Raw genomic sequence first — 24,049 nt, 5'->3', positions numbered from 1 at the left:
TAGTACGACTATTTACTAGTCCAGTGACTATGTTTTAGTGCCAGTACTAGCAGGTACAAACCTACCTAGTAAAAACAAATTAGGTACCTCTGTAGTACTTTTTTACACCAACTTATTTAGTTAGAAACAATATTAGCGAATTTGGCGCAATACAAACAAATTATGTGATAAGTATCGTTAGTGCGTAGCAATGTTACTTTTCTCTGATACTTACCTATTAATTTTACCATCTTCATATTATGAACCTATTCAATAAAACACATTAACGCAATGGTGGGTAGTAGGTACCTACGTATTACGATAACAGACTAACAGTGGATAGGTACCTACCTAGTCAGTGAAGATTGATTCAACCAAATACATTAACAAGATACGCGTGAAAAACAATACGCTTCCTACAATCGGGTAATGAAACCAGTAAACATTAAGTATTCCAAAACAATACGTTATATAGTAAATATACTTACAAAAGCCGCAAGCAATTTTCCAAATTAATTTCCCGCCATTTGATTTTTGTCAGTCAAATGTACAAAGATAATAAAACGCCAATGTCAAATGAAATAGTGACATTCACAACACGAGTTTCGGTTGTGGAAAATATTTGTATTCATGAGAAATTATAATTTATTTAAATCTGTAGTTTAGTAAGATATTATAAAACTTAAGTTCAAATCTTAGCTAAATATACTACGTTGATTTGTTCAGCTTTCTTCATTATATTTATCTTCAATTCAAGTTGCTATCTATTATAGTTCAAACTGTTGAAAACTTACCTTGTAAACAGAAATCTGTCAGTGCCAATTTTACATCTTTGACGTTTGGATTTGACACTTGACAGGCACAAAGTTCATCGATCATTTCGTTGTGAATGCCGCATTTTTATCATAGACATGTAAAATGTTTAATGTGCCCTTTTTTCATGCGATATCTCTTTCACTCTTGTTCTAAACTACATTAACCTATCCTGTTGTCACTTACTGACATGTCCAAATAATACTGAAACGTGACTGTGTGTGAAGTTGAAATGTTCCCGAAAATCAAATAAAAACTATGATCTCATAATTATTTAAATGTGGTTTTTGTGTCTATTAGATTTTAAACATTTTTAATGTTACCTCTTTAATATTTTACTGTGCATTTGTTTAACGCGAAGAAGCAATGCAGCAGTCGCCCTTTGAAAATATATTCAACATTATAGGAGGAATAACGGAAGGAAACGAGAAACCCATGAAACATGGGTTTTATAACGCTTTTGCCCTCTTCATATTAGCTATATGTTGTGTGGCAGTGTACGTGCTGTTTCTGATATTAGAGCCTTTTTTCAAGCCGTTGTTTTGGGCTCTTCTAGTTGGCTCTTTGCTCCATCCATTTAAATACAAACTATCCAAGAAGCTGAAATCATGGTTCGAGGATCTGGAGAAGTCGAACACGTCTGTGGTGGTGGGATTGATGGTGATTCCCATGAATGTGGTTAATTATGCCTCGGACACTGTTGGGCAACAGTTCATAGATCATTACAAGGTGAGTGATTATTTCGCCGCATCCTCTCTCCTTCCTAAACACACATTCATTGTAATATTACATAAAATTTTGATTTTATCAAATCTGTGAATGTGTCATGGGAAATAGGAACACTTCTGTCTACCCTTCGAACCTATAACACCGTGATATTGTTTTGCAATATCATCTATTGTATTCATGACAAAAGTAACTAAGTTTATGGATATTCAATTTGTAACAGATGATAAAACAAACAAAATTATTGTCAACATTATGTTATATGCATGTAAACATTTTGATTTTATTACTGTATAAGACATAAACAATCAATCTTTCATTGAAAATACTCAGGACAAACCATTTGTAATGTATTTTATTACTAAGCATAACTTTTATTTATAAATACAACTTTAAATCTAGGATTCATATTTTTTTACATACATTACATCCATTATGTTGTAAATTCTGTATAAGTATCTTTTTTATGGGATAAGCCGGTAGGCAAACATTAAGACTATAGACTATATAATCATATATCTATTATTTTTATGACTGAGTTCATGATCAATTAATCTATGTTAGTTATAAACATTTGACTGTCTGTAATTGTACACAAAGTGGGGTAGAGTTACCATAGAAAGGCCAGAATGGAGAAGATTTGAGAAGGCCTTTGCCACCTGGCAAATGGACATACAGAAGTGGAGAAAGAATGCAATGATAGCTTAAAATAGATTTTGTCATGTCTGAATCAAAAGACTATAAATAAATAAATTGTACACAAATCAACATTATTCCTTTTTTATTTCAGACTGTGATAGGATTGTTGTCAGCAATATTTGTGTTGCCGTGGCTATACAATGCGGTACCTCGGAGTCTAGTCTGCATCTTCTGGCAATTTAGCAGTTTCATCAGCTTTTCCACCACATTATTGATAAGTGTCTGCAGCTCCTACATTGTAAGAACCTTTACTATTTTCTAACTTTTAAATAATTTAATTAATTCAATTAGGTTTGATGGCACAGTCTGCCTTATTTCTTAAGGCTTAAAGTACTTTTTCTTTTAAAATTCTTCCTATGTAATATCAGTATTCTTTTTCAGACCTTGACAATATTCTTAGCTTACATTATCAGTGTGTATATACTATGGACACCGCAAAGAGCCACTCTCTTCCGTATTACATCACACATGCTATGGCTGGTGATCTCAAGCTTTATAGCAAGTCTCACAGGATCCCTGCAAGTCTACACCTTCGTGTTCCTTCAAGCAATATGCATTACTGGCTTTACTTTACAAGTGCTTGATGTACATAAGAAATTATTGGAGAAAGGTATGTTCTCACATATAAAGAAAATCAATCACACTAATCTTATAAATGGGAAAATTTCTTTGTCTGGATGTTTGTTTGTCAATCAAGCTGAAACAACTAAACGGATTTTGATAAAATTTTGTGTACGGACAAAGTATGAACTGATGTAGGTGATAGGATTTTTAATCCAACGGGAACGCGGGTGAAGTTCTAGTAGAAGCTAATATTTTATATTTATGTAGGTGTACCTAATTAATTAACATTTCATACAGATCCAGAAGCATCACTCATATTAGCCTTCTTTAAGACTATTTCAAATGATGAAGATGTTGAGAAAAAGGTGGAAGACAAACCTGAAGAGGTGCCTATAGAGTCCAGTGAGCAGGAGAGTACTCCAGAAAAGGACTCACCATCTCCAGTGACACCTGAGAGCTTAGTGAAAAGGGGAAGTTGGGCGTCCAACGAGCCAATCCAAAGTTCCCCTCGACACCCAAAAATGCTGTTCAAAACTAGAACACTATCCGCTCTACCGTTATCGAATCCGAAAATTAAATGCGACACACGATTCTTAAATGCGTTCAAGCAAAGATCATTAGATGAGAATTACATTAAGAATAACTTTGACAATGATGAAGAAACTGCTCTGTACTTCAAGCTCTTGTTCTTCGGGTGTCTGTGTATGCTTGTTTGGAAGCACATCTGGTTGTTGCCAGTAACTCTCTTCTTCCTCGCTATACATGTAATGAAGAGGCTGTTAGATTATTTCGGAGTATGGCTGTTCTTTGAGAATCACTATAATAATATTATGGGGAAAATAAAAGGCTGGTGGAAATTGAGGTAAGCAACTATAGTTTCATTAATTACTGCCATTTACTGGTATATTTTTTACATTATATAGTAAACTAAGTAGGTGCCTTATAATTCACATTTTAGTAGGCAGGTCATACTGACTGATGACTAATCAATCAGCATTAGATCACGCAAATATAGGTCTAGCTTCCATTAATTTAATTTAAGACTCAATCAAATTGACCTTGAAACACCGAAGCGATATGTTAATTAGAAAAATTATCGACCAACATCAGAAGTTACACGATATTGGTACTTAATGACCTGAAATTATGTGGTTTTATAAAAAAAAATCCTAAAATATTAGCAAAATCCAAAAGTCACGCGATACTAACTCTTATTGAACTGAATTAAAGTACTTTATGCTATTTTTCCAGGCAATCAGCTTTACTGCCGGCGCACGTACGTGGGCTAGGCAAGATGGCTTCTGTTTGCAATGCTAGCTTCCGAGACATGGGGTATAGCTCTGTGGATACTGTATCCACATGTATTGTCATCGTTGGACTTATATTGTTCCTGACTGTCGCTAGCGTCTTCATATTTATACAGGTAGATAATACCTAATTAATTCACATAAGTAATCATATTTCAGTTTCTGTTCTAAATAATTAAGCACAGAATTGTTTCAAACAAGATTCATATTCACTGTACTCAGCATACCTGCTGAAACCTCTGGTATTGCGTTTCTACGTACATCATTAATGCAGATTCCTACCATCAGGCAAACAAAGCTAACAATCATCGGGTGTTTATCACAACAACAATCAGTGTAAAAACGTCACACAATTGGCTTATATTTGACGCAAACGTATTCATGTCACCTTTACCACTGAAAAATTGTAGGTACAATGGTGGCCACATGCGGCTGACCACCACTAAGTTAATGTTTGTCCCCTGATGAGATCCGTTCTCTAGCCCCGCCCCTTAATCTTGAATTGACGAATAAAGCAGAGTGGTAGGCGGTTTCGGCACAGATAACCTCAAACGCACCACTAAGGGATTAGTTGAGGCATTAGGATATGGCTTAATGTATTTACTGAATTTATACCCAGTAAAAACGAGTTCAGGCAATATAATTTTAAAATGGTCGACTGAATCTGACCTCCACTTTGCCTAATACTTATCCAATTTTTCTTTTATTTTCAGATATATTCAGAAGCCATAGTAGTAGTTCAATTGAGCGGTAGTCTGTTGAACAGCACCTATGTTCAGAATAGCGAATTGCATGCTTATCTACCTGAAGGATGGGAGGAGAAACTCGACTCACTCATTGATAACGCCTACACATACGGGAGGGAAGGGATCTCTACTGCGGTGAGTTTTAATGAGTTTATTTATTTGACTAAAGTCCCCGTCACGAGAAGCTATAAATTTTGTAAACAAGTGTTCAGGAGTTCACAACATGAAAGAAAAGTTTCTTTTCATGCATAGCAATGAAACAAACTCGTAAGCATTCGAAACTCGAATGACTGTTTATTTCAATGGCGTCCCGATAGTTTACAATCCCTGCGACGGACGCGTTCCGGTACCAAGAAACAAAAACGATAGCGCTTTGCGTCGTTAAAATATAATTCGACTAAATTAAATAGGTTGTTACTTTCATATAACCCATCTATATTTCATGTCGATTGAATATGTTCAAGTTATTATTATCTCGCAGTATAAAATGTTTACTTAGTAAAAGATGTTTGTTTACATAATTTATAGCTTCTCGTGACGGTTACTTTAATTGTTGTTAGATTAGATGAGCTTCAGTAAGTTCAAAAACTCATCAGTGTCTTAAGCGTTACTCTTTCCGAACGAGCCGCTACAAGACTGTCATGTCAACCCATGAACTAACATTGGGGAGGCCACTCACTCTATAGAAAATAATTATACTGAGAACTAAGGTATCTTACCCTATTAAATATTTGCTAAAGACTAGCCATTGGACAAACAATTGTTGACGGCTACAGTGATTGGACAAACAGAACCTTACGGTATATTTTAGCCCAAGATGAGAGTCCTGATTGGTTACACAATGTACAGCATTATAATAAGTGTCCTTTATGTATTGTTTTATATGTTGTTTTCTTTTCTGCTTCCTTGTGGATGTAATAAAGATTCAGAACGTAGTAAGTGTGAATTGTTTTATAGAATGAAAGAAAAGCATGATCTAGACTTGTTATAAGCATTTAAAACAGTTTCATTCCACGAAAGTACTTCATTTTTCATCGGTTTTTAGCACAACTAAGAGAAGTATAAGCATTATTCACCATACCAGAAATGTAGCTATACTATTTACACCATTTTTTTTTTTTTTTTTTGAAGGGGGAAAATCATCCTATGACTTCTCCCGCCTTGGGTGAGGCGGGAGGGAGTGTCAGACTCTTACTGACTAAAAACCACCCCGTTCCTTCTCCTGCTTTGAGCCGGAGCCCCGGTAACCTTTTACGTTGTCCGCAGCTCCGGATCAGGCATCAGCCCTACTGGGCCCCATCTGTGGTGGTCTGGCTCTTTGAGGCGCGCGCGGAACGCGACGCGCCGTACGCACGGGTCTGGTTTTGGTCGGGCGGCGAGCTACCCTTGCTCGCCGTCCGCAGACCCGCACTTACGGTGGCCGGAGATCGTCACGCGATCCCCCGACGCCCGGAGTGTCTTCTGCGGCGGCTGGGGCGTGAGGAGGATCGTTCCCTCACGCGCTCCGCCTCCTCCTTAGCTAGCATAACTGCTTCGCAGAAGGAGGAGACGGCGTCCCATTCCCCCTCGCTCCGCACCATGGCCTGAACCAAAGCCGGACGCGAGAGGTCACCGTCGCCGATCACATCCCTAAGAACACAGCGGTGCTCAGCCCATGCAGGGCACACCGCTACTGTATGCTCCACCGTGTCCTCCGGGTGGTCCACGCAATGCCGACACCCGGGCGTTTCCTCCCGCCGAATCCGAAACAGGTACCTACCAAAACTTCCGTGTCCAGTAAGCACCTGCGTCAGGCGGTAGGTGAGGACGCCGTGACGCCTCTCTAGCCACTCCTCAAAGAGGGGACTTACCGCTGCTATAACAGCGAGCCCAGCCCTCGGTTGCGACAGTCGTTGCTTCCATTCCGCCATGAGATCGCGCCGGAGCTCATCCCGCCACGCACTAATCTGGCGCGGCAGTGGACTTTCGCCCCGGCGATGCGCCTCCGCACGTAGGCTGTATACGTGCGCGAGCACTTTCGCCTCCAGATCCCACGGCGGTGATCCCGCAAGGAGGTTAGCCGCCTCCCCGGAGATCGTGCGGTATCCACGGATCATCCGAATGGCCATGACCCTCTGGGATGAGACCAGCGCACGAGCTGGTCGTCGCCGTAGATTTGGCGCCCACACCGGGGCCCCATAGAGGGCCATGGACCGCACGATCCCCGCGTACAACCTCCGACAGGAGGCGTTTGGTCCCCCGAGGTTGGGTAGGAGCCGCTTTAGGGCAGCCCCCGTCCGTTCCAACTTGGGAGCCAAACGTCGGAAATGTTCCTCGAATTTCCACCGACTGTCGAGGACGAGTCCCAGGTACTTCATCGTCACCTCGATGCCGATGGAAACCCCTCCTGCCATGATCTGGAACCCACCCGGAAGTGGCGTACACCATAGCTTCAAATAAACAGAAATAAGGTTAATTACCTACCATAACTGTATTTATTTTAGAACAAGTATTTTCATACGTCAAATAATTTGTTTCGTAAACTACTTTTCAGTATGACGTTCGAAGTGTATGCTCTAATTAACAATTTTCCTTTCACAATAAATTAATCATGTAGTTAGTTCAATTCCCGACCTTGAAGCGTGCGTGTTAAAAGCTGTTAGGCCTTAATGACCCCGAATATAACTGAAAAATCAATAGTTATACAGGTGCCTCCACTGCGTAAGTATTAAACAGTAATTCTGAACACGCGGTCTTAGAATCGAACTACGAAATCTAGAATAATATAAACTACAATTTTTCATCTTCACAACTAGCAACATGCAGCGCCCAAAACGACAGAGGCGCCCTCTATAACAAGACTAAAAACATACTGATATAATGTTGTTAATTACACTGATACCAATCCTATCTGCATAATATCATATCTTAAAAGCACTTAAGATAATTAGTTAAATATTTTATTCTTCACAAATACAGGTTAAAAGTATCCTAAAAGAGGGTGATCCAGAGAAAATAAATCGCGTAGAACAACAAATATTGGAGCTATGGGATCGAGTGTACCAGAGTTGGGTCTCGGGACACTTCACGTCCACTGTCGGGCCACAGGTCGACGGCGCTGCGATACAGGACTCGTGGGATAACCTGGTCAATGATGTGTCTAATGCACCTGGTGAGTAACTCTACTTTAGGCCAAAAATCTTATAAGTAAGACTATAAAGTAGATTTAACTTTGTGGTAAAGTAGAGTTTGCTATATTAAATACTATAGTCAAGCTCTAATCGTAATATTTTTTGTCTTATTAGGTATCTCAAGTGCTTCTGTACAACTCAATTTATTGTATTCGAATTTCATTTCCGAGTCTTTGAAAGTAGAATAATATTACTTGCTGTCTCGTTGATCGATTGGTCACAAATACTACTGCCGAACAAGGGATCTAGGTTTCAATTGTCGGATCAACCAAAGTATGGCAATTAGCTCCTTTTACAGACCCATAACTGAGAGTGAAACGGTGAAAAGTGGGTGTTGGATTGAGTATTTATATTAATTTTAACAGGCATGTTCGACTACTCAGGCATAGTGGCGTGGGTGCAAGCTAACGTCGGTACGCTGAGCGCTATAGCTACGAGTATATGGGCGCCATTGGCAAGCAACGTGTCCCTATTGGCTGGGTCAGTTGGAGCGTTCACATCTCTGCTACTCTGCGGTGGAAGCGCTCTCATTAATATGTTCATTAACTTGGTGAGTGAGTTATATGTACAGTTGAATAGACGCAAGGCTATCGAGCATAGGCTAGTTTTCACCTCGTTGACAGTGCTTACAAGTGTGACAACTACAATACAACTTAGACCGATGAAACAAAACATATGGTACAGACTACAGCACTGAAAGCTACCTTAATCTGACATTTTTCTTCAATTTTTCGCCCTTAATACTTTGCAATAAAGTGTAAAATCTATCCTTTTCTTTTTATTCAAAATTTTACGTTGAGATTTCACTAGAATTTTCAACCTTATCATTCCGCAATAAGGTTGAGTTTCAATAAATATTGTTGCCCACCAGGTTGTATTCTTCACGACTCTGTTCTACCTGCTGGCGTCCAGTAACGCGCTGTATAAGCCAGTGGAGGTGATCACACAAGTTCAGCCTAACTTTGGGCCTAGGCTCGGCATCGCGCTCTCTGTGGCTATTAACCAGGTAAATATTACAAGTTTCTTGTCAAGTAGGATAAATTATTATTAAGCATTTCAGTTTCTAACTGCCATTTAAATTAATGATTAGAGTTTACGCGCCGAGCGCTTGTAACGGTGACACTGTACATTTTCGCTCCGTCATTTTAATTCGAAAAGTTGTGCCAAAAGTGAAATTCTTATAATAGTTTATACACCATCGAAAAGCTTGTGATTAGACCTACACAGTGATACCAGTGTGTAACCTGAACTCTCCAAAACGAGTGAGTAATCACGAAATACATTTTCAAAACTTTTTGCAACGGCCATTTGTGTTGAGTGTAACTGACCTGCGCAACCCGCGGGCCGCCCGCTGCTACGCACACATTGAAACGCTTCACACGCATGAACAGTGCATGACGCTTGACAACTCAGCGCTGAATCGCTTTATCGCTGCTTTCAATTGACGGACGCTGTTTATTTATTTATTTTTTATTACTTCTTTGCAAGATGGCTAATGTGCTTGGTATGTGTGCTGGGTGTCGCAATAAAATACCTAATAAAGAATCACTAAGTTGTGTTCTCTGCAAGCTTAAATATGATCTGCAATGTGCTAACGTATCGGACAAACGGTATTCTGCCATGAGTCTAGATCAGAAAAATAAATGGAAGTGCCATGGATGTCGAGCCGCACAACCCAAAACCGATAACAGCAACACTCCAATACGCGCTGATGACCGATACGTATCTGGTTCACCAGGCCAGTTGAATGCCGTAAGGAATTCTCCGTTTGATGATGAAAACATTACTCAAAGGAAAAAGACGTTAACTGCAAATTCCGCGTGTGGTAGTGACTCGCATCCATCTGCCCTTACGAAGGATGACGTTCGAGAAATTATTAGAGATGAATTCAAACTGATGAGATCACAATTGTCACAGGAACTTCAACAAACAATTAAGCAATTAGTAAAAAACGAATTCCAGAGTATCAGGAATGAATTATCCACATTGCAAAATAGCGTTGAGTTTTTGAACGAGACTTATGAGAGTACCAAAACGGCTTTAATTGCTAGCCAGGATACGATTGGCAAACTCCAGAAGGAAAAAGACCAACTTAATGACACATTGAGCGATGTTCTAACTAGATTACAAGTCATGGAACAGCATAACCGATCCAACAATCTAGAAATACAATGCGTTCCAGAACACAGACAGGAAAATTTATTATCTACCATCATGCAAATCTCTTCAGTAATTTCTTGCGATTTGAAGGAAGCGGACATTCACCATTGCACTCGTGTAGCAAAGAATAACAGGGAAGATACAAGACCTCGCTCAATTATAGTTAAATTCGCTACACCAATGATTAGAGACACGTTTCTGGCTAAAACTATAAAATTCAACAAATTGAATCCGAAAGACAAGATCAACTCTAGTCACATTGGTATTGGCGGCAACAAAACACCAATCTTCATACTTGAACACTTGTCTCCTCTTAATAAAAAGCTTCACGCTTCTGCTCGACAAGTCGCTAAGGAGAAAGGCTTCAAGTTTGTTTGGATTAAACAGGGTCGTGTCTTCATGAGAAAAACGGAAAGTGATCCATCCATCTACGTTAAAAATCAAGATATCCTAAAAAACATTAAGTAACTATTATATTTTATTTTATCAATTCTTCTATTTTTGTGTGTTATCTTTATATGTACCGGCATAAAATTCAGTAATTTCAACATATATTATCAGAATGTTAGGGGTCTGCGTACCAAAACTCATGAATTCTTGTGTAACGTTGTATGTGCAAACTATGACGCGATCATATTGACGGAAACTTGGTTAAATGGTAAGGTTTTCGATGCCGAATTGTTCGATAGTCGTTATACAGTTTATAGAAGGGATCGGGAAAATACAGGTTTTCATTCTAACAAGGAGGGCGGAGGCGTGTTGATTGCGGTGTCTAACAAATTTTATTCTACTAGGTATAAAGATGGGGAGAGTTTATGTGAAGATATTTTCGTTAAAGTCGAAATAAGTAGACAAAAGTATATTTTAATATGTGCTGTTTACCTTCCCCCTCCGTTAAATAAGAATATTGTAGAACATTTTTTAGATAATTTTAACCAAGTGTCTGAAGTCATGGAAAACGTCTGTCTTGTTGGTGATTTCAATTTGAGTTGTATCTCATGGTCAAAATGTAATAATGTCAACATACCTACTCTTAATCAGTGTTCCACGCTGGGGCAGATGTTTGTCGATTTCTTATCGCTTAATAATCTCACACAATACAACAATATTGTTAACTGTAAAAACAAAATATTGGATTTGGTTTTAAGTAACATGGCAAATATAGTGGTCAGGGCGTCCACTGATGCTTTGGTCAGTATTGATGCGTATCACAACCCATTAGAAATAACAATAACTTTTACTGAGGCCACGTCTCTCAAATCAAATAATGTTTTAAAGCAAAATTTTTTCAAGGCAGATTACAATAAAATCGTTGCTGAACTAGATGTGGTGGATTGGTTAAGCGAGTTCGCACACCTTACCGACGTAAACGACATGGTATCCCAACTGTACAATGTGCTATATACGCTTATAGATAAATATGTGCCTAAAACGAGAGTGGCTAGGGGTAAGTATCCGCCTTGGTTTACCGGGCAATTGATTAAATTAACTAAGGAGAAGAACAAGTTGCTGCACAGGTTTAGGAAATTTAAAAATCCCCTTGACGAGATATCGCTAAAAATGCTCAATAAAAGCTGTAAGAAACTTGCAGCTACCTGTTATGCTAACTATGTTGACAGAATTGAATACAGCATTAAGAAAGCCCCCAAGTTTTTTTATAGTTACTTAAAGGATAAGCGTTGCAGTACAGTTGAGATTCCGCAAACCATGGTATTAAATGACATAAGTGTTTCCAATGGAACAGACACATGCAACTTATTTGCATCGTATTTCTCTTCCACTTATATTAAACCATCAGATCATAACATAACACCAACTGCTACTCCATTAAACACTAATTGTATTGGCAAAATATATATCAGTCATGAAGATATCCTAAAATATTTAAAGAGACTCGACATTCACAAAGGTGCTGGACCCGACGCAATACCACCATACTTTGTATCAAAGTGCGCCATGTCTTTAAGTCTTCCTTTGTTTATCATTATAAATAAATCCATGACAACGGGTATATTCCCGACTGCTTGGAAAGTTGCTAAAGTGGTGCCCATTTTCAAGAGTGGTAACAAAGAAATAATTTCTAATTATAGGCCTATATCAATACTGTCAGTTTTCGCTAAGTCTTTTGAAGCTCTTATCTATCCTTATTTGAAGAGTCATTCCAGTCAATTGTTTATTGATGAACAGCACGGTTTTATTAGTTCTCGTTCTACATGCACTAATCTTGTAACATATCACAATGAGTTGGTGAATGCAGTTGATGCGGGCACGCAGATTACTGCTATTTATATGGATTTCTCCAAGGCATTCGATAAAGTTTGCCATAGACGTTTAATAATGAAATTAGAGTCATGTGGTATATTTGGCTCACTACTGGAATGGTTTAAATCTTATTTATCTCACAGAACACAATATGTAGTAGTAAAGGGCTTTGAATCCAAAATATACACAGTTACATCAGGGGTACCTCAAGGTTCTCACTTAGGCCCCTGGCTATTTAATATATTCATAAATGACATTGTATCATACATAAAACACAGTAGTGCCTATCTCTTCGCCGATGACCTAAAAATATGTAAAACCATCAAAGACTCTGCAGACTGTGACCTGCTTCAGAGCGATCTTGATACTTTAACCGAATGGTGCACGAGTAACAAGATGACATTCAACATTGATAAGTGCTACTATATAACGTTTACTCGAAATCATAGCCTTATTGAAGTTCCATATCACATAAATAACATAGTCCTCCAAAAGAAAACCGAAATAAGAGATTTAGGCGTAATACTTGACTCCAAATTGACTTTCTTACCCCATATAGATAATATTATAAACAAATCATCTAAGATGTTGGGTTTTATCATTCGGAACACTAAATCATTTCGTAAGCCCGCTACAAAGATAGCTCTTTATAATAGTTATGTTCGTAGTAACCTAGAATATTGCAGTGTTGTGTGGTCGCCACAATATAATGTTCACCAACTTCGAATTGAACGGATTCAGAGGAGATTTTTAAGACACCTCACCTTCTCATTAGGGTTGCAAAAACAATTAAAGTCATACAGCGACAGATTGGGGCATTTCAGGATGAATAGTTTGGCAACTCGGAGACGTCTGCTTGACTTGACATTTCTGTATAAGGTATTAAGATACGGATTTCATTGTCCGCCGCTTTTGGGGACATTCTGTTTGCGTGTGCCAGCTCGTGTTCCCAGGAAAGCGACTCTCAGGGCTGGGTTATTGCATCGACCACCTGCCAGGACCAACTTGAAGGATTTTTCTGCCTTGTCTCGACTGTCTAGGTCCTATAATGAAATCTCTGGTGATGTGGATATTTTTGCCGACACACTACCGAATTTTAAAAAGACTGTTGTGGGATTATTGAGCGATCATGGTGATCATACTGGTCATACAGCTGACATATAATTGTTATTTAATTTAATTTTATTTTATTTTACTTATAAATTTCATTTCTATATATGTGTGCAAATCTCTATTTAGGAATAATTTAAAATTTTTAAATTAATTCCTTTTTTTTCATAATTTTTTCTTGTATTTTTTGTTGAATTCGGTTTTTGGTTCATTTGTATCATTTGTATTATTTAGTCTTAGTTATCTTAACCATGTATAATTTTGCGGGTATGTTAATATTGTTTTGTTTGAATGTGTTTTATTTTATTTTCACATTGTATTTTATTTTTAATTATATTTTTTTCCTATTAACTGAGAACAGTGTCACCATTATGTTGTCCTACAGTGCATGTTGTGACACCTTAAAATGTTGTGCATTTAAATTTATTATTATGTAAGTGTTTAGATATAAGTCCTAATGTAACAACTACTGGTTGTCCTAATAAATAAATAAATAAATAAATAAATGATATTTTAAACAATTCCTTAGTATTTTGTTTCAAAAACAGTTGCTAAAGACTGGATTATGTATGTAACCATTAAATGTGTCTGAGTACGACAGTTAATTAATTAAAGATATGGCTTACTCAAGTAAACTATTCTAATTTCAAATTACACCGGGACAACAAAGTTACAAGGCCGCGCACGATGTTCGTGAATAAGAGTCCCAGTGTCGCTTGAAAATAGTAGAGCTTTTCTCAAATAGTGCACGTGATTGAGTTATTACATTGATAATCAATGAAGCACAAATAACTGGTTTTGCAAAACCAACCCTTTTGCCCTTGCCTAAATGCCTAAAATTCACTGCTCTGTGTACTGTTTTTTTTTTTTTTTTAGACTTTTTGTTTTATTATGTACTTGCTTTATGCAGGTTTTCCGAGCGTCATTCAAGATGGCGCTATTCTACGGTCTATGGACGTGGCTAGTGCACAACTTGTTCGGCGCTAAAGTCGTTTATTTACCATCAGGTAAGAACTCTACTCATTATTGCAATATTATAATACGTGTCATACAGTTACGTAAATTATCTAATAATAATATTAATTAATACTAGTCTTACTTAGTCGGACAGACCCAAAACGTCAATTGTTTCTGGGATTTCGATATTCTTGTTACCTTGAACCCAAGTTTATCTATAAAGTCAGAAAATATTGTGCAAATTATTTGCATGACGAATCGTCCCTAGCGATTATTGTATTAGTTAATATAAGAAAAACATTGATAAATACGTTGTAATACATATTTTTATGCACACTTTCTTCGAGCTAAATCTTACAGTCTATAAGATACATTTTTGAACTGCACTGGAAGTTCCAAAATCTTCGAATCTCAAATCGATAGTTAACGACATTGTCAAAGTAGAATGAACTTTAAAGCACGGAGTTCCCACTGAAACATTATCCTTACAACATGACCTTATCATGTAAAGGCCAGGGACAGCGCAATTTAAATTTAGTGCGTATCAACAAACGTGACCTTAGTATAATATTACAAGCGGAGATAAAATGGCAGACATTACGTTACTAGCTATCCCACAGTAAACCACAACACAGTAATTAAAAAACCAAACCAAATAGTGCAAAAATAACAACAAACAAAAATTGCGTCTTAAAATCTAAAGTAGAATAAAATCTGTTACAACTAAACTAAGTAATATTAAAATGCGGATGTTATGTGAATAAAACCAACAATAATCATTAAAAAAATCAAAGTCAATAAACTTTCCGATAAAATTGTCACACATACGTCACATTAGCGGAGTATTATCTCGGGATAATGTTCACTTGTGGACGTGATTTTGCGCGCGCGGTGTGTGTTATAGTGTCTGTGTTGGGAAGCATGTGTTAGTGATGGCACACGGGAACATTGTGTTGTTTGCTGTGCTCGTGCAATCGGCTTTGAGCATCAGGATCAACTTTACAAGCTGCCAAGACCCTGAGTGGGCCTGTCTCAATAACTTGCCCAATGAATTGGTTTACAGCTGCGGCGCAAGCAACGATGTGAGTACTGTTTTGTTTACATCAGTTTTGTGTCTCGAATTTTTGTTTACGACAGTTGAATGCTAAGGATTATTTGAGATTATAGTATTAACTTCATTGGTTTTGTGAAAAGTGATTGATATCATTCCTAATTTTGTTTTAGGACTACATAATTCACCTGAAGGACTACTACACCGATCACATCACAAGTGTCACCGTCCAAAACTGCAGAGACTTACGAGTAGTCCTGGACTGTCCGCTACTACAGAGAACTTCTCAACTACAACGGTTCAAAGTCAAAGACTGCGAGAGACTAGAGTTCGTATCTTTATCAACTACTTCTTTGCTCCAAACCCCTCCTGAAGTCACCATAGACAATGTCAGGGAAGTGATATCATTACCAAGAAAGATTTTCAAGTCTCCAAGCACCACAACTGAACAAAAATGTCTCGGGGCATCAACATTGAAAAAAATACGAGTGACTAACAGCAAAATAAACTCGATAAACACTAGGGCGATTCATAATGTGACTGGTATAAAAAGTATTGAATTTGATAACGTTACAATAACAGATGTACGCAGTCAGGCCATAGAGGCTATTATGGGCCCAGACTCGATGTTCACTATCACTAATAGTAGGATCGGAAACATAGAATTTAAAGGAATTACTGTACAGAGCACGTCTGCTTCTCTAACAGAGAGTACATTCAATGACATAATCGGTGGAGCGGTCAACATAACTGCGGATAGCCTACGTATCACTGGCAACAGTTTCAAAGAAATACGTGCAAATGGACTGGTACTTAAGTCTGTCAATACAGACATCCTTCAGAATGACATCACAAGACTGAAAACTAGCGCTCTGAACAGCATCAAGTGTCTAAGAAAAAGGAGCAGTAACAAACAATTTAACTTTGCACAAAACAGAATCGCAAACATCGAACCACACTCCACAACATTTGACTTTGGTAGCTGCAAAACTGCTGGAACGGCAGTCACATTTACAAGCAACAAAATGGACTGTCAATGTAGAAATATAGCATTTCTAAACACTATCAGTGAATTAAACAACATGATATTAGACAGTACAAATAACAACACATGTCTGTTCGCCCCGTGCACGCTGCCCGTGGATGTTGTGAAAATTTTACAGGAGAATGAAATGTGTAACTTGATTCTCGACCCGCGAGTGATGTGTTTGATGTACAGTGACAAACATAACAATAATGAGGTGACGACCGACGAGGACGTCACTGAGCCAGCCCCGACGTTCTACTTGATACGTCAGGCCAACTCGCCGAACGGTGACGCGAGCGCCGCCATGACAGCAGTCAATAAAGACGATCTCCTCAAGGACACGCACTTAAACATGACTAATAGGACAGCTATCAAAGTTGTCTTCGATTCTTCTAAAGACTTTGTGGAAACGCTGCGGAGTACGAGCTCGTCTCGGAAAAGACCTGTGGAGGAAACAAAGTCGCCTCCAGAAGAATACGTGAACCGCTGCGTCGGCGCACAGTGCAGAAATAATGTGGCGTACGATAGACAAAAAGCTTTGGACTTTTACAAATATGTGTACGCACAGTTACGGCCACCGAGGCAAAATGATATTAAGAAAAAGAAGACTTAATTGTTGACTTGTTACAAGTACTTATATTAATAATAAATATTGTATCGACACTTATCGTTTCAATTGACCTGGGCGCAGTATCTGCAGATATAGTCACTTTGTTTTTATGCATAAACTTAACTGATTGATATCCAATATGAATATCAAAATTGAATCATATATTATATTTTTGTTTAATTCAATATACGTCCGATCTTTGATATTGTGTATAATGTGTGGATCATCACGCTCACTCTATTTCGCAAGTTCTTGACATATTATTATATTTTCTAATCCAGTGATTATAAACTCTTATTATTTTTACAGCAACCGATCTAATTTAACTCCTACGTATATGTATATGACAACTATCAGAGTTGACTTCTTGGATTGTGCGGAAAGAAAAGAAATTGCTTTATCATTATTTAGCTCACCTTGTTTGTTAAAATGCAACTGAATACCTATGTCGTAATTTCTAAGTATCGAAGCATTATTTGCAGTGTTAGCAGCAGTATTAGGTGCAGCTCCGTTCCTGGGCCCGTACCTGGCCGGTATACCGGCGGCCCTGGATGTTTGGCTGCAAGGCAGGCCAATGGCCGCGTTACTCCTACCCATAGCGCAAGCGGCTCCCATAGCTTTCCTCGATGCTGCTGTCTACGCTGAGATTAAAGAGTAAGTATATTTATGACTTTTCTCTAGTGTTTTATTTACGAAAATGTTTTGTCTAAAATCTTTTGTTATTAGGTATCTGAATAATAGATATCACAGACGAACGTCGTAAGTACGTGAGAGGTACAAATCTTAAAAAATAATTCCAAAGACGAAATGTAATGAAATTGTATACCCATTTCCTATAGTTTTATTTTTCATTTCTTTATTGTATTTTAATGTCGAATATCACAATTTCCAGCGGCGGACATCCTTATGTGACCGGGCTTGCCATTGCCGGCGGTATATTCTACCTGGGACCTGAAGGTGCAATCCTCGGCCCTCTCCTGCTCTGCTGCCTCATGGTGGTCCTCAACCTGTCCTCCACATTCCTCAGGGACACGCCTTCTGAGGAGAGGGCAGCACTGCACTCGAGAGTCAGGTAAATCTATGGGTTGTAGGAGACCATCTTTCATCCACCATAGAGCAAATTCAAAATTAGAATATTGGTTGTGTAACCTCTTTGTTACATTTTTTTATTTTAAATATATTATATGTTCGAATGATATAATCAGGATGTTACATTTAAAAACAAAAATGAAAAATATGGTGAACATTATTATAAAATAATTTATATTGCCAATGTGTATTATCAAAATTAATACATTTTGCAATTTGTTATTATATTGAAATTTGTTCTAAAATGGATATGGTTACTGTTTATAAACCTCTTGTTGAACCAACATGTATTGGAGTGAGGTCTGATTCTTTGGTTTATTGAGTTTTGGATGCGAAACCCTTGGAACGTTTCATGCTGTAACCAACCATCACACTGACTTGTGGTTGTTATTTCATTACTTATACACTGTTGAACTTATTCTCATATTCTTCAAAAGTGATATAAAATAGTTCCTATATTAAAAATTGCAATAGAAAAATATATTTTTGATACACATACAACTAATCGTCTACACTTGAAAACAAAACACATCCTTACAATGAAAGTGACCGAATCCAAAAACTGCAAGTTGTGGGAAATGAGCCAGAAAGTCTCAGAAAATTATAATATTGAATACATTTTAGTATATCTCTTCCGTATTCCATGACATACGTGATTTTTACTAGATTTATGGATTAGTTCTTTGGTTGTAGAGTATATTTTATTAACACCAGTTTTTGATAAAATCGAATGTTACAGAAATTTTGAGTTAGGTCACTTTCATTCTAAGGGTGCGAAACGATAACTTCAACAGTGTATTGCCAAACGATTTTCCTACCTATAAATAGTGTGTTTAAAATCAAATTCCCTTGTAAGTACTAATTAAACTGAATTCTAAATAAATCGCACAAACTCCTTTAAATAAAGTAGTAAACTACTTATATCTTTCTCTGATGTTTTGTTAATTTAGGTCGTTATTGGGATGTTTTTAAGATAAGGTGTGTATTTTGTGTATAAAGTCGCTTAATATACTTTTTGATTTTGCACCGTAAATGTTTATATGTTTAAAGCACATTTTGCAATAAATATAAGCGTGATTCGACACCGATTTAAACGAAACTGCACTTTAAAAGTTAAAAGCTGAATAAATGCTTGCTTTTTATGTCTTGTGGTAAGTATGTCAATGTTTTGCACGATTTTTCGCATGCACGGCATCTATGAAATATATATAAAAAATGCCATCTTTTAAATGTATGCATGTCTTTTTAAAGGACTTTTCTCATGCTATTTCTTTTGCGGATATGCTTCTATAATTATATTCTATGTTTATATACCTACTTAAATATATTTTAGGTATATTATAATATATTATGTAAACTCAAATCTTTACCAACAGTTTTCTACTCTTCTATATATAACTTGATATGCTAAATGACTATTCTCTTTTTCTCTTCTGTATACAGCGTGCTATTGAAACCTTATCCGATCTTAAAAGACATATTGCCGTACTCAGAGTCACTTAAAGGTAAGCGTCCACAGGCCCGCATCGTAATTGCTATACGTGCTGATGACGCCATACGGAATGCGTACGGTGCATGCGATGCGTACGATGCGGGCCTGTGGACGCTTACCTTAATAATTACTTAACACTGTCCTTAGCAATTGTTTTCGATACAAAATCGTTGCTAAGGAATAGTTAAGTGATCATTAAATGTCTATGAGTGTAACAGTTTGATAGATGCGTTTCTATCTATCTATTGATTTCATCCATTTTGGATTACAAATTGAAATATTACTATTATGCTTGAATCAACACTCGGATCGGGCAAGGTTTTAATGGCACACTATATAATCTTACTATATCTCAGCTAAAATAAACGGATGTTTTTTTGCAGGTTCGGTGCTTATCTCTGATGGGCTTGCATGCACCACTAACTCGTAACGTCGCCACCTCATTGTCAATTGATATAAGCAATATGTAATTGTGTAACAGCCGAACACCAAATGTTAAGAATAACTTACATTCAATACTCATTCTGTACACTTCAGGACAAATTTATTGGGACATCTTTCCATAAATATATTTGAATTATGCATACAATGTGTTATTGCTAATGTTCAACAATTATTTAAAACACATTGAGAGGGTTTGCGGATTCCACGCAGTCATGTGATAAGCGAAAAAATCCAAATAGGTACAAAAATGTGCCCTTTAATTTGTCCACAAGTGTACCATAGTATATTTATTGTTATATCATTAACTAGTGATGAACATCGCACGATACTATAATTATATTATTTATAGTACCCACTCACTCAAAGCTATATCTGTGTAAAAAAGCCAAAGAGATGCTTAATACTGGTCTCTCTACACTTAGTGCATGAAAAGTGCCGTTAAATGTGCTTTTCTAGTATAATTGAAGCCAGTTTCACGACCACTATATACTTATTATTTATTAATTATAAAGTATATATGTTTGCCCAGTCTGTTAAAAGCAGAAACTTGTTAGGATTTTGTGGAACTGGCCATTAATATTATATAACAATAATATATGTATATGTATTTTAATATAAAAAAAACCTCCACTATTCGTGTAAGTCTATTTAAACTCAAAGTTGTGTTTTATCTCAAGTTAGAAAACTCGGGTCTTGACAAGTTTTGGTCGACGTATTCGTCAATCTATTCTACCGGCATAAAATATGTTAATGCCGACCCAATAATTTGTAAAAAGGTCAGAATTGAAATTTAAATTAAGGAAATCTGATTGATCTGAATCTGACTGATTGTACGTAAAATCAGATCCAGTTTAGCTAACTTGAGATTTAACACAATTTTTTTGGTAGATATCAATGCAAGTGCGTATTACACCGAGGACAATAATGGCAAGCGGTATAGCGATACATGAAAATTACCTCGACCTCTGCCTACCCTCTTGGGTTACGTATGCAATGGATGAACTCTCTCTCGGTATTAACTAAAAATCGAGGTTCACTCACGTAAATGAATGGAGAAAAGCTCTACTAGTTTAGAGTCTGTCAGAGTACGCTGCAGCTCATGATGAAGAATCGTTCTGTCTCTCTCGGTATAATACGTCCTTTAAAATCTGTGTTATATCTGTGTAATTTGTTGTTTCATGTCTGTTTTTTTCGCTTTGTGTTCGTACCCATATTTATTTAAAAAAAAAATAGCTAATATCTGCAAATTGTGATGTTTTATATGTACCTACGTCGGTAATTATAATAATTTCTGTGTCCTACGTTAAACGTTTTACATTGCAGTTCAAACAAAATGGGCCACTTTGACAGTGGACTTTTAGTCAATAAGCATTTAGGTATTCATCCAGAGATTTTTCTTTATTAAATTATTATTATTTATTTATATTTATGTACGTTTATGAAGTGTTAGTAAGGATTACATAAGTATTAAATAGATATTTATTACAACGATAAAATATACATAGGATATGAAATAAACGAAATCAATTTCTTTTTAAACATGAAATATTATAACATTAGTATTATTGAGAAAAGACGATCGTAGGAAGTAAAAATGTATTTTATTTATTTTATGGTTCCTTGCTGTTTCGCCTTGCATGTTACTAAGTTCAATAGTATGTATAATAGACAAATTCTGCTTAAAAATGTTTTACAAAAGGGTATATTTTAATAATTAGAGGAATGTATTATGTATGTCAAAAGCAATAGTTTTTACTATCAAATAAAGTTTTGCAATCACAGTAATCTTAGTAGCAATTAAATTTTAATTACTACATACAGTTGTGGTTCTTACCATTGCAGTATAATATGGCAATTTGCATAAAAACAGATAAATAAATATATGTTTTCAGCAGTTATTTATATTTTGTGCGCATCATCTTTATGGACACTAAATAGAAAAACCCAGTGTTCCCTAAGGTTAATACCGAGTATAGAGCATTAAACTGAGCTCAATAATACCCAGCTCAAGCAATTTATTACAATATAAATGTACCAAAATGTTTACATCCTCCATTATTAAAATAGTATCTAATGAAACAGTGACTGATATTCTTTTCTCTAGTCTTTCTATGTATATTTATTTTAAAAAAACTGTCATATTATATAATTGTTTATAAAAAGCATATTACGTATAGATAAATAAGTCTTCCGTTTTTAATGCACGCCAGTGTAAACGCCAAAAATTGTGAAAATATTTTTTGTAAAGTTTTTAATAGAAAATTCATTGTGATTTTGCAATTTGCAATCTGATTTGTAAATGCTTCGAGGGAGCATGTTTCACCACTCTTTGATATTGTTATTTATAACCGAAATTAATTTTGTTTTCAGAATTAGTTCTGTTGAATCTCTAAAAAACCTAGATCCTGAGATTTCGGAGTGACCTTTCGTATACATTACAATGATAGGTTTAAACTTTATTCTCTAAAAGAATTAATGTGTGTCTCTCTATAAAGAATTGAAGTGATAAAATATGACAAATGTGCCTCAATGCACAATATTTATTTGGACTGTTAATCATTGCGTGATTAATTTATTGGTTTTACTAATACAAAAACTAAATCATTTTGTGCCTTTTGACACCAGAAAGCTTCTATAAGAAGATAAAAAATATCAAATGACTTTGACAAACAAATTGCACGGTGGGCGCAGTGACTTGGCAACCGGCTGCCGCGTAACGTGTAGCGGGTTCCATTCCCACACGGAGCAATTCTTTGTATGATCAACTAGTTTAGGGCAACTTTTTTAAATAAAAAAATTACTTATAAATCTATATTCAAAATGAAAGTGGTGAAACAAGCCGCCGTAAATGACGGTTGATTTAAAAAAAAATGGTGCTTTTTGAAAATATTAAAATGTTAATGTGATGAGTCTCCGTTGCTGCAAGCAATATTGGCCTTATGGGTAAGGGCCATTAACGCTCTAGCTTTTTTATATAAGTCTCAAATTTTTGTATATTTTGTATACTTACGTTCAATATTAGCACGTTTTGTTGTTTATTGTTAATAAACTAATGCTATTTACGCCTGGACGTCGGATATCTTAACTGTAAAACAATAAGGGTAGCTGTATTTACGATTTATCCATGTTAATCAACTTTCTACTCTAAGTCCATGTGCAACGGTGTATTTTTGAGGTACATAAGGAAAACGCGATTTTCCTCATGCACTCGAGCGTTGAAATGTGTGGACTAAACATTCCATAGAAACTTTTCCTAGAGTAATCTCAACCCAGTGTTTAAAGTCTATAAATTACTTACCGCCGCACTCAGAGTTATTTACTTAACCCAGTCCTAAGCAATTGTTTTGCAAACAAAATCGTCACTAAGGAATAGTTTAAGTAATCATTAAATGTCTCTTGCGTGCGGCAGTTAATATTGTAGCTACCCAGTCCTACCCATTATATAAAATAAACTACTTACATAAATCTATAAACCATTGACTATGTAATCGTTAATTTAAAAATAATAGTTGTAAAGTATTGGTACTTAAAATCATCAAGCCCTTACCAGTTCGTGAAAAATCGTCCAAAAGATTAATTTAGATGCGTCATTGTACTATATTGTATTGCAGGTATTCATTAGTTTGTAATTATCGCACGCATATTCGCATTATTGTTAACTAAAAACCTTATTATAATATATTAATTTGCTTTTTTATGTGGGTTTTATTTTTTGTTCCAGTTCATTATTAAATAGTTATGTGATAGTTAATTACACTTTCGGGTTGTACCGAAACCGTTCGAGGTCGTCTGAAATCGTTGAGCTCACACAATGTCGCCACATGACAGATATTGGAAGAAGGA

At 36.5% G+C, this 24,049-nt stretch overlaps 2 protein-coding genes across 5 annotated transcripts; both read left to right on the top strand.

Annotated features, from left to right (window-relative positions):
• The first annotated feature begins 857 nt into the window (after positions 1-857).
• LOC118275429 (transmembrane protein 245) lies at positions 858-23,901 on the top strand. 4 transcript variants are annotated; one of them, XM_050695464.1, is made up of 15 exons: positions 858-1,521; positions 2,309-2,455; positions 2,599-2,827; positions 3,079-3,643; positions 4,033-4,204; positions 4,802-4,969; positions 5,758-5,769; positions 7,793-7,985; positions 8,388-8,554; positions 8,876-9,010; positions 14,447-14,543; positions 17,664-17,835; positions 18,074-18,253; positions 19,221-19,248; positions 20,146-23,901. In XM_050695464.1, the coding sequence occupies exons 1-14, from the start codon at positions 1,159-1,161 to the stop codon at positions 19,240-19,242; spliced, it is 2,622 nt and encodes an 873-aa protein (XP_050551421.1). In that variant the 5' UTR covers positions 858-1,158; the 3' UTR covers positions 19,243-19,248; positions 20,146-23,901. The 4 variants fall into 4 exon arrangements, with proteins under 4 accessions (XP_050551421.1, XP_035449270.2, XP_035449271.2 ...); XM_035593377.2 differs by having other exon boundaries at positions 859-1,521; positions 8,370-8,554; XM_035593378.2 differs by lacking the exon at positions 19,221-19,248 and having other exon boundaries at positions 859-1,521; positions 8,370-8,554.
• Positions 14,972-17,234, top strand: LOC118275430 (uncharacterized). The gene is made up of 2 exons (XM_035593382.2): positions 14,972-15,575; positions 15,718-17,234. The coding sequence occupies exons 1-2, from the start codon at positions 15,426-15,428 to the stop codon at positions 17,182-17,184; spliced, it is 1,617 nt and encodes a 538-aa protein (XP_035449275.2). The 5' UTR covers positions 14,972-15,425; the 3' UTR covers positions 17,185-17,234.
• Positions 23,902-24,049: the final 148 nt, after the last annotated feature.

This window comes from Spodoptera frugiperda, chromosome 8, assembly GCF_023101765.2.
Source record: "Spodoptera frugiperda isolate SF20-4 chromosome 8, AGI-APGP_CSIRO_Sfru_2.0, whole genome shotgun sequence".
In the NCBI taxonomy this organism is placed as follows: Eukaryota; Metazoa; Arthropoda; class Insecta; order Lepidoptera; family Noctuidae; genus Spodoptera; species Spodoptera frugiperda.
This window is presented reverse-complemented; position numbering and strand designations above follow the sequence as displayed.